This window comes from Galendromus occidentalis, unplaced genomic scaffold (assembly GCF_000255335.2).
Source record: "Galendromus occidentalis unplaced genomic scaffold, Mocc_1.1 scf7180000077484, whole genome shotgun sequence".
In the NCBI taxonomy this organism is placed as follows: Eukaryota; Metazoa; Arthropoda; class Arachnida; order Mesostigmata; family Phytoseiidae; genus Galendromus; species Galendromus occidentalis.
This window is the reverse complement of record NW_003805472.1, coordinates 1,180,301-1,191,504: the sequence shown is the minus strand read 5'-3', so window position 1 is coordinate 1,191,504 and position 11,204 is coordinate 1,180,301. Positions and strand designations below refer to the sequence as shown.

At 51.0% G+C, this 11,204-nt stretch overlaps 1 protein-coding gene across 1 annotated transcript; it reads right to left on the bottom strand.

The window, feature by feature from the left end:
- Positions 1-1,507: 1,507 nt before the first annotated feature.
- Positions 1,508-3,006, bottom strand: LOC100897603 (dual specificity mitogen-activated protein kinase kinase 2). The gene has a single exon (XM_003745639.3). The coding sequence runs from the start codon at positions 2,756-2,758 to the stop codon at positions 1,577-1,579; it is 1,182 nt and encodes a 393-aa protein (XP_003745687.2). The 5' UTR covers positions 2,759-3,006; the 3' UTR covers positions 1,508-1,576.
- Between the last annotated feature and the right edge of the window lie 8,198 nt (positions 3,007-11,204).

Here is an 11,204-nt window from a genome sequence, read left to right as displayed (position 1 = left end):
ACTTACGGGGGTACTCATGGTCTTCGTTTAGGGGCTGGGGGCGACAGGAGTCGACTCCGCGTGATTCTTCCTCGCTTGGAATTGGAAACCGCACTCTCACAAATCGAAATCACAGTTCGGATAGCCGAAGTCTCGATGGAATTGAACGAAACTCTGCAGCATATGCATGAGCAGTCCCCCTGGGCCTTGGAACTCCCTCACCTTCGCCCGGTACTCATCGATGATCCCGACGACCTTGGCCAAGGATCCTCCCTGACCCAAGTAAGCGAAAAGCGTCGGTCTCAACGAGTCTGCTTCATCGTCGAAACTATCAGGATCCAGAGTCACGTTCGTGATGAAGATTCGTAGTTGGACCATCGTCTGCTCTTCGAAAGTCCTTCGCTTTGCCCCCGGCTTCCTCGGTTCGAACAACCGAGCCCTCGGAAACAGCGGAAACCGCGGCCTGGGCTTAGGCTTAACGAAGACCGCAGCATGCGGCGAGAGTTCACACGAGCTGCTCGAAGTGTAACCTGATTCACTTCCGCTATCCATGCTAGGGAGGAGGGATCCGATGATTTCAAGTAAAGGAGAAGATGAGCGCAGTCACCGAGAATGATAGCTCATGGGCTCGACGAATGATTCTTATACCGAACGAGAGGTGCGAAGATTCTCTCCCCTCGATCCCTTCTCAATGAACCCCCGGGTTCTGAATGAGTATCTGGGGGAATTACGCTGGAATGTTCGCCAGATCGAGGGTGCTGCACCAGAACGAGGTTCGAGTATACTCGCCGCGGGGCTCTCCCTTATCAATAAATTGGACTTTGGGCTGAAAGCGAATACGCCAGGCTTGAATGGGAGTTCATCGGAATCTTGAAAAATCTGAAAGATTCCTCAAGTCGATTGTCTCGCGCCAAGACCCCCCTACAGGAGTCTCGAGGAGCCCCCTCACTGCGTCGTTGAACGGCCTATTTCATTTTTGACGGCATCTTGAGACTTCCCAAATGTCATCAGGTCAAAGGGGAGTCAAACCTGCTTGTCATTCATCTATCTGAACCATGGAACCCGAAAAGAGTTTCGACAAGAGTCTCGCTGAAATCCAGGAATCCCGGGACCAATCGGGTTCACCGCGTTTGCTCAACCGACGAGAGTTCTGAGACGGAGGGGATTTCTCCGAGAGAACTTTCGTATGCCACAAGAGGCTCGAGAAGTCATGAGTTCAACGCGCGCATTGCTCACCCAACTTAAGATATATCACATGTTAGGTCCACCGTTATCGGGAAATCAATTCCCATGGGATCATACCTATCAACGAATGGTTGCATCCATAAGAATACTGCGCATGAGATCAGGGGCAAATCACAAGGAACTGATGTGGACACCAATGAGGATACATTTACTTTGAGGGTTCCTCAAGTCGATTGTTTCGCGCCAAGACAATGCACCTAGTTCGCTTTTTCTTTCACCGCTCTCACAGCACGTGCGAATAGTCAGCTGGCTGGCAGACGCGCTTTTTTTCATGGGCTCCTTTTGACTTGTCATTTATTCAGATTTTCTTACATTATTGACATTTCAACGTGGATGGCTCAAATCGTCGAATCTAGCTAGGCCGCGGAGTTATCGCGGGGGGAGGGAGTACCGTTGAAAGAAACTCCGCGACGACCATCGTGTTCCTTTGGAGGTTCGCTAACAAAGGTGTTTTAAGTAATGCGTCGTACTTGGGCCGATGCTCGAATTCTTTGATGAGACACTGATTCACGAAGGTAGTATAGTTCTTGCTGAAGCAATCAGATTCTTTCAGCAGGGGAGGTTCGCCCGAAACAACACGGTTAAGTTGCTCGAAAATTGTCGAGAAGTCAGGATAGGGAAACTGACCCAAGGACACTTCCACCAATGTAATGCCCAGACTCCAAACATCTGATCGTACGTCGTATCCATTTATGGCTTTAGAAGGATCGATTCTTTCCGGTGCCATGTAGGCTTGACAGCCTGCGTCCCGAGTTTTGGCTATAGAATCGATGAGTCGACCGGATATACCGAAATCGCACATTTTGATTTCGCCCTTTCTGTTGAGCAAGATATTGCTGGGCTTGATATCTCGGTGAATCATCTGAAGAGTCTCTTTTAGGTAATAAAGAGCCTTCACCGTGCTGAAGGCGACTTGAGTTAGGACGTTCTCTGGAATGCGTCTGCCTCGACCGAAAACCCGCTTGTAGAGCTCGTGTAATGAAGTATCCATAAGCTCCATGCATATCCAACAGTCGCCCTCTCGGAAGAGGGTCCCGTAGAACTGTACGATGTACGAGAAGTCGTTGTCATTTTTCATAACGATGCTCAGTTCGATCTTCAGTTTCTGCTGATCGTGCTCGTCCATGGTCGAACGAATTCGTTTGACCGCCATTTCGTGCCCCGTGCTGACATGTTTCATGCGATTCACGCAGCCGAAGCTCCCCGCTCCGATCTCCCCGAGATCCTTCAGGTCTTCCGCTGTCGTAGTAAACTCCACTTGTGGGGAGAGTCGGAGCGTGCCGGAACCCGCGGTGCGAGGCGGAAGCCATTGATGAGCCATGACGTCTTGAGTAACGATTGTGGTGCTAGCTGGAAACGTGTTTGGCTCTGGGGGATTTCGGCGTGGGTGTCCGCTGCCGAAAGAGAGTCGCAATTGGTTTCGCCGTTTCATTTTTTGACCATCCATGTTTGAAGTATTGTCGAAGGACATCTTTGAACTTCGGGTCTTGATACCACACAGTGCGGCTCTTCCGGCCAAACTTCCGCTATCCATGATGAGGAGAAGGGATTAGATGATTTCAGGTAGAGGAGAAGATGAGCGCTCGTGAGAAACTCGTGAGAACTCGAACACCGAATATGATAGCTCATGAGCTTGACGAACGATTTTTATGCCGAACGAGAGGGACGAGGAGCCCTCTCCCCTCGACCCCTTCTCAATGGACCCCCTGATTCTGAATGAGTATCAGAGGCAAGTACGCTGGGATGTTCGCCTGATCGAGGGCGCTGCACCAGAACGAGGTTCGAGTATACCCGCCGCGGTGCAGGCTCTCCCCCATCAATAAATTAGACTTTGGGTTGAATGCGAGGCTCGAATCAGGTGCTCATCGGAATCTTGAACAACCCGAGAGATTCCTCAAGTCGATTCTCTCGCGTCAAGACCTCCCCACGGGAGTCTCCAGATGCCCTTACGCTGCGGCGTTGATCGGCCAATTTCAACTTCGGAGGCTTTCTAATGGCTTGACACTTTCAAATAGTAGATCCGGATGTCCGAGTCCAGACTGAGGATGAGGCGGCCAAGGACAATGCTTGACTTTGTTGCTCGCTCCAGCGAGAGCAATGTAGCCAACGTGATCAAGGTGATTGTTGGTGTCTTGACCCACAGTATGACGGCGGCACTCAGACGACGCTTTTTCCTGGTTCGACTACGAGGGCTACATGGCCTCGACCAGACTCGGAAGAGCCGCCAGAAGCAACCGAAGACCGAATCGCGCCGACTGAGTTGCCTCAACTCCGAACAATGTGCTTAACGCTTGTTCGGAACACGAAATGATGCCGCCTTGGAGTTCAGGAGTCCAAGTTGATCGAAGAGGTCTTTCGCGGAAGCATACCTTTGGCTGAAACGAGACCCCAGGACGAGAGCGTGTCTCGTCTTCTCAGAGAGCTTCACCGAGCACTTCCCGAGAGTTTTGACGTAGAACCACGTCCTTCTGGACGCTGCCCAGAAAAATGTGACGGATCTTGTGACGGATGCTCGAATGATTTCGGGTTGAGAGTTTCGGAGTCGTTGAAGGCTTTCCAGGCGACATCTGGCAAGGGAAGACTGACAGAGAGGCCGTTGAACTCCCCACAACTACGTCTTCACAAAATTACCTCTGGAATCTTCAAATCATCACAAATATTGAGGATTATTGAACATTGAAACCAAACGTGGCGCGTGATGTTGGATTGTGGCACTCAAGGGAGCTGGACCAAACGATCGTGCCACGTGCCACTGAGCTCGCGTGGTACGAAAGCGAAGAACATATCGGCGTATTGGGGAGTCGGTGTATCAGCACATCATCGTCTCCCACGCAACGGTGAAGACGAGTCGAATTGACAGCGCGCCCAACACATCTCGCGTACACCCGCGTATGCGCCGCCGCGTGGTCAACTCAAGACCGCATTGAATCATCCAGATCTATCTATCTATATCTATCTATATATATATAAAAACGTATGTCTGTCTGTCTGTGTGTCTGTCTGTCTGTTTGTCTGTCTGTCTGTCCGGGGTACCCTATTGACTCGAAAACGGCTGAACGGATCGTCGAGAAAATTTAGGAGCGTGTTCTGGGGAATCCAGCGGTGGTCAGTTCTCCGATGCGATGAGTCCTTCTACCTAAAAAAATTATTTGAGTGCTCCACCCACGAAAATTCGAAAACTCGGAAAAAATTTGAAAAATTCGAAATTCGCGAAATTCACTAACACCTGAACCGATCGCCACAAAAATTCGGGGATGGGTTCTCAGGAGCTTCAGGGAGGTCATATGTGGGTCGTCGTCCTCATGTGATGGGTCATGGGTCTCCCTCCATAAAGAGAATTCAGAGGTAGCAGCAGAGCCACTACCGTGTAGAGGACGTGAAACGTCTTCGGAATGGCCATTCGTAAGACTCGAGCATCGTTATTATTTCTTTAAACTCAGCTCCTACCCGACCGCAATGGAAATCTACGATCGCATAGGTAAGCAAGGGTGGGTCGCTGACATCGGGAGTCACCTCCATCGGATTGACTAGCGCATCAATGCCCATATTTCTTTGATTCGTATGTGATCTCGCATTGCTGTGGGACTGGCTCACCGTATTCAGTCGACGCGCCCGCCATTGCGCTGTTCTTTCAGCACCCGTACGAGGCCGTTTACAATCACTCGGAGTTTTAGTCCGTGAACGAGACTTCCGACGTCTGAAACAGGCTCTTTTAGGTCTCATTCTCACTGGTGAAATCGAGCTCTCCACCGAAGTTGGGAAAATATCTTCTTCCGAGTGGAAAATATCTTCTTCTGAGTTTTGTTACGCGCGCTCTTGAAATTCGAAATCGCCCTCTCCCAAGAGCAGCCATGTTCACGGGAGAATAGGGCGTATAGGGTGTCATTCTTGCCTCCAGGAATTGATCTGTGTGTGTGGGAATTCCGTAGGAAGTTTATGAAATTGATGTGCCGTAAATTTGCTATCTAAAGACACCAACCGGGTGTCGATCGGTGTAGAAAGCACGGAGCTGCAAGGCGTCGAAAATGGACAAGTTTCGTCACACTTTTGGTGAAATACTGGGCCAACCATTTTAAAGACGTTTCACGTCAAAAGAATTCAGAGGTAGCAGCAGAGCCACTACCGTGTAGAGGACGTGAAACGTCTTCGGAATGGCCATTCGTAAGACCTGAGCATCGTTATTATTTCTTTAAACTCAGCTCTTACCCGAGCGCAATGGAAATCTACGATCGCATAGGTAAGCAAGGGTGGGTTAGCTCCCCAAGGAACCATAGGCGATCGCAGACGTCACAGCTATGTCAGAATCCATTGTCTAGGAATGATCGTTTGAAGCGAGTCGTGGCTCGTTGCCATGCCTGCGTGTAGGTCGCGCTTCGGGAAGGTCCGATGTCGCTGACATCGGGAATCGGGAGTCACCCCCATCGGACTGACTAGCGCATCAATGCCCGTATTTCTTTGACTCGTATGTGGTCTCGCATTGCTATGGGACTGGCTCACCGTATTCCGTCGAGGCGCCCGCCATTGCGCTGTCCTTTCAGCGCCTGTACGAGGCCGTTTACAATCACTAGGAGTTTTAGTCCGTGAACGAGACTTCCGACGTCTGGAACTGTCTCTTTTAGGTCTTATTATCACTGGTGAAATCGAACTCTTCACCGAAGTTGAGAAAATATCTGCTTTCGAGTGGAAAATATCTTTTTCTGAGTTTTGTTACGCGCGCTCTGGAAATTTGAAATCGCCCTCTCCCAAGAGCAGCCATGTTCACGGGAGAATAGGGCGTTTAGGGTGTCATTCTTGCCTCCAGGAGTTGATCTGTGTGTATGGGAATTCCGTAGGAAGTATATGAAATTGATGTGCCGTAAATTCGCTATCTATAGGCACCAACCGGGTGTCGATCGGTGTAGAAAGCACGGAGCTGCAAGGCGTCGAAAATGGACAATATTCGTCACATTTTTGGTGAAATACTAGGCCAACCTTTTTAAAGACGTTTCACGTCAAAATTCAAATTCACGTTAAAATTATTTGAGTGGTCCTCTCACCGAGAATCAAAGATTCCATCAAGGGGAAGACGGGAATTCGCAGGATTTCTTATCGACTGGACCGATCACCATGAGGAGGTGGATTCTCGGGAGCTCCTATATGGAATAAAAGCGGGGAAACGGGAAAGTGGAGCAACGGGAAATCGGGGAAACGGGAAAGTGGAGCAACGGGAAATCGGGGAAACGGGAAAGTGGGGGAACGGGAGGGTGGGGAAACGGAAAGTGGGGAAACAGGAAAGTGGGGAAACGGGAGAGTGGGGAAACGGGAAAGTGGGGAAACGGGAAAGTGGGGAAACGGGAAAGTGGGGAAACGGGAAAGTGGGGAAACGGGAAAGTGGGGAAACGGGAAAGTGGGGAAACGGGAAAGTGGGGAAAGTGGGGAAACGGGGAAGTGGGGAAACGGGAAAGTGGGGAAACGGGAAAGAGGGGGGAGAGGGGGAAGGGGAACCGGGAAAGGTGGAAACGGGAGGGGGAAACGGGAAGGGGGAAACTGTCGTCGTGTAGAGTTTTCCTCGACGAGTCGAGCCCTGCGCGAACAGATGTTTAACGCCCTAATAAGCCGTCTTTGTTGACCACAAGTCGGCCTTTGGCACGGCTCTGCGAACGATCGTCATGGAAAACTGGCGGCGGCCGGGGTTTGCGGCATGCCCATACTGATCGCTCAGATGCTGCATAGTGGGGAAGTGGCGATAGAAGATGGCGTCTCGGAGCGTCCCCGCACATCTTCACCGTCTCCCTGAGCGACCTCCCGGAAGAAATCTCCCATCGTCACCACGATGTCTACAGCTTCTGTTTGCCAACGATGTCGTTCTATGCTCTCGATCGCGTACCCATCTTCTATCTTCTCAGAGCGCTTAAGACACTACAAGAATACTCGCAAGAAAACGGACGGCTGACCAACGTCACAAAAATCAAGGCGATCAAGTTCGGCGATAGAGGACCGCCGGCGTCCGGTTTCGCCTTCAAAGTCGCAGGACAACGTGTAGAGACCGTGAATAATTTAGGCTCCCTCGGTATAGTTTTATCGAGGAAAGGTTCGGCGACCTCGAAATACATCGCGGGAAGGGCACGCAAAGCTAGGCGTGCTTACTGTTCAATTCTAGAGTGGAGGGCCGATAGGTCTCTACAGACCGCGCTCACACTCCCTCAACTGAATATTGCCTCGATGGCTACGTATGGAATCCTGCTCGTTCAGGAGTTCTTGGAGCGGGAGCAGTTCGAGAAGCTCGAATAGCTGAAGGCCGGCTCCACGGAGGAAGCACTTGGACTACGCCAGACCACGAGGAATAGATTGGTCTACAAAATATACTCCTCTGCTCTCTAAAGTGATTAGAGCGGAGTTCAGCCTACACCGAACGCACGCCTTCGAGAGAAGTTTGAACACATCTCCGACAGGTTCATGATGACTTCGTGGTGACAAATAGATCCGTCAGATCCAGAAAACCACCAAACGAAAAATCGCTGGAAGAAGCCGGGATCGGAAAATCGGCTCAGGATCACGACAGATTCAGGGCAATGTTTTCACTTCCTCATCTGCACCAAGACTGTGCCCCACGAGGAGGCTGCCGACTGGCCCTGCTCGCTAAGTGGGCAGAAATGCGGAGACTACCATTTGTACAGTGGCTCATCTGAAAAAAAGTTTGATTGGTCAAGTAAGTGATATCGCGATGTTTCTCTAGTCAAATACGCCGTGTTGGCGATAAATATTCTCAGAGAGGAAAAAGACACTGCTCGCGCGAACATTTAGACGAGAAGCGAAAGTTCCATTCCGAGTTTCTCGCAAGCTTTATGGAATTGATTCATCTCTGCGGCTATTTCTCCGACAAGCAGACTCGGGTGAACTTCAATGTCCATAAACGATCGTTCAGAGTCGATTCGGTAAGGAGAAAGTTGTAGAGGTTCACTGCGTGCCTCGTGAAATTGGGCGTACCTCGGGGAATCGGGACCCCTACGAGGATGCGCATCACACTCGACGGCATTTTGTGGGTCCGCCTCTTTTATTATTATCGAGCGATCATTCGAACGACGACAAGATTGGATAATTGTTTAGAATATGAGCGGGAGAGCACGGGTAAGAGGAGATTTTTATTTCAGTCTTTCAGCTCGAGCGGTCTGATACGATTTGTCCGCGAGCCTATTTGATGTTATTCGTCACTGTACACCAGGATAGATGGGTGTCCACGCAGATGGGAGGCCGTTATGGGTTACAGAGATCATTTCTATGATATTGCAAGACGGCTGGGGACCACCGCCTGGGATCAATCTGGGACTGCGGGGTTTCGGGACTTGTTGGGGGCGGGTGACTTACGGGGGTACTTAAGGTCTTCGTTTAGGGGCTGGGGGCGACAGGAGTCGACTACGCGTGATTCTTCTCCGCGTGGAATTGGGAACCGCACTCTCACAAATCGAAATCACAGTTCGGATAGCCATAGTCTTGATGGAATTTAACGAAACTCTGCAGTATATGCATGAGCTGTCTCCCTGGGTCTTCGAACTCCCTCACCTTCGCCCGGTACTCTTTGATGATCCCGACGACCTTGGCCAAGGATCCTCCCTGACCCAAGTAAGCGAAGAGTGACGGTCTGAACGAGTCTGCTTCATCGTCGAAACTATCAGGATCCAGAGTCACGTTCGTGATGAAGATTTGTAGTTGGATTATCGTCTGCTCTTCGAAATCCCTCCGCGCTGCCCCCGGCTTTCTCGGTTCGAACAACCGAGCCCTCGGAAACAGCGGAAACCGCGGCCTGGGCTTTGGCAGAACGAAGACCGCAGCATGCGGCGAGAGCTCACACGAGCTGCTCGAAGTGTAACCTGATTCACTTCCGCTATCCATGCTAAGGGGGAGGGATCCGATGATTTCAAGCGAAGGAGAAGATGAGCGCAGTCACCGAGAATGATAGCTCATGGGCTTGACGAACGCTTCTTATACCGGACGGAGGGTGCGAGGAGCTCTCTCCCCTCGACCCCTTCTCAATGGACCCCCTGATTCTGAATGAGTATCAGGGGCAAGTACGCTGGAACATTCGCCTGATCGAGGGCGCTGCACCGGAACGCGGTTCGAGTATACCCGCCGCGGTGCAGGCTCCCCCCCCGCCAATAAATTGGACTTTGGGTTGAATGCGAGTACGCCAGGCTCGAATCAGGTGCTCATCGGAATCTTGAACAACCCGAGAGATTCCTCAAGTCGATTCTCTCGCGTCAAGACCTCCCCACGGGAGTCTCCTGACGCCCTTACACTGCGGCGTTGATCGGCCAATTTCAACTTCGGAGGCTTTCTAATGGCTTGAGACTTTCAAATAGTAGATCCGGATGTCCGAGTCCAGACTGAGGATGAGGCGGCCAAGGACAATGCTTGACTTTGTTGCTCGCTCCAGCGAGAGCAATGCAGCCCACACCTTCGAGCCCGGAAACAGCTATCGAGAACGTGATCAAGATGATTGTTGGTGTCACACAGAATGACGGTGGCACTCAGACGACGCTCTAAATCCTGGTCCGACTACTAGGGCTACATCGCCGCCAGGAGCAACCGATGACCGAATCGCGCCGACTGAGTTGCCTCCACTCCGAACAATGTGCACATTGAGTGCCACTGAGGGACGCGGCGTCCCTCAGTTCTCCCGGGATACCGGAAAATTCCGCCCGGTGGCACTTATAGGGTTGAGAAACACATCGCTCGTCCGGAACAAGAAAGAATGCCGCCTGGGAGTTCAGGAGTCGAAGTTTATCGAAGGGGCCTTCGCGGAAGCATACCTTTGGCAGAAACGAGACCCCAGGACGAGAGCGTGTCACGTCTTCTCAGAGATCTTCACCGAGCACTTCTCGCAAGTTTCGACGTAGAACTACGTCATTCTAGACGCTGTCCAGAAAAATGTGACGGATCTCGTAACGTATGCACGAATAATTTCGGATTGAGAGTTTCGGAGTCGTTGAAGGCTTTCCAGGCGACATCTGGCAAGGGAAGACTGACAGAGAGGCCGTTGAACTCCCCACAACTACGTCTTCACAAAATTACCTCTGGAATCTTCAAATCATCACAAATATTGAGGATTATTGAACATTGAAACCAAACGTGGCGCGTGATGTAAGATTAAGGCACTCAAGAGTGCTGGAGAAAACGATCGTGCCACGTGCCACTGAGCTCGCGTCGTGGTCCGAAAGCGACGAACGTATCCGGGTATTGTGGTGTCGGTGTATCAGCACATCGTCGTCTCCCACGCAAGGGTGAAGACGAGTCGCATTTACGGCGCGCGGCGCGCCCAACACATCTCGCGTACACCCGCGTATGCGCCGCCGCGTGGCCAACTCGAGACCGCATTGAATCATCCAGATAATAAAAACCACATAGACAGGATCCGGCCTCGGAACCGATTCGGATGCTCTGAGCCGGAAAGCTGAATTCCAGCAATGCCGGGTCTGTGTGCCGAAAAGGATCCGAGTCAGCCAACGGCTCGCAATATTCGACTTTCCCTTTTTACTGTTAGCTTTACTGTCAGTTTCTCGAGTCTTTCATTCCCTCATCAGTGAGGCCCGAGAAACTCTTAAGGTTTTGAGCAAGGAAATAGTATATTCCTGATTCGCTGATTGAGGCTTCGGGACTCGGGACTCACATCCGGATTTGAACCTTATTGCGATACGATTTCATCGATTAATTCTCGCATTCGCTCGAGTGCGGCCGAACTTGATCGTCTAGATCGGAACTTCATAGGAATAGAAACACATCGTTGAAGACCCACGATTTTCATGCGGGACCGAGCTTCATCGGCTTCATGAGAGTGCGTCCGAATATCTTCCCCGTATCGAGACTTGAAATGATAGGAACATATTGTTAAGGATCCTGAATTTTGCATCCGGGATCGAACTTCATTGGCTTCGAAAGAACGCGGCCGGACTCTATCCTTTTGAGTGAGACTTTAGATGAGTTGGAACTTATCTTGAAGAACCCAA

Bases quoted from the DNA above. Each gene is read 5' to 3' on its own strand.
- LOC100897603 (XM_003745639.3), bottom strand. From the start codon at position 2,758: ATGGATAGCGGAAGTTTGGCCGGAAGAGCCGCACTGTGTGGTATCAAG.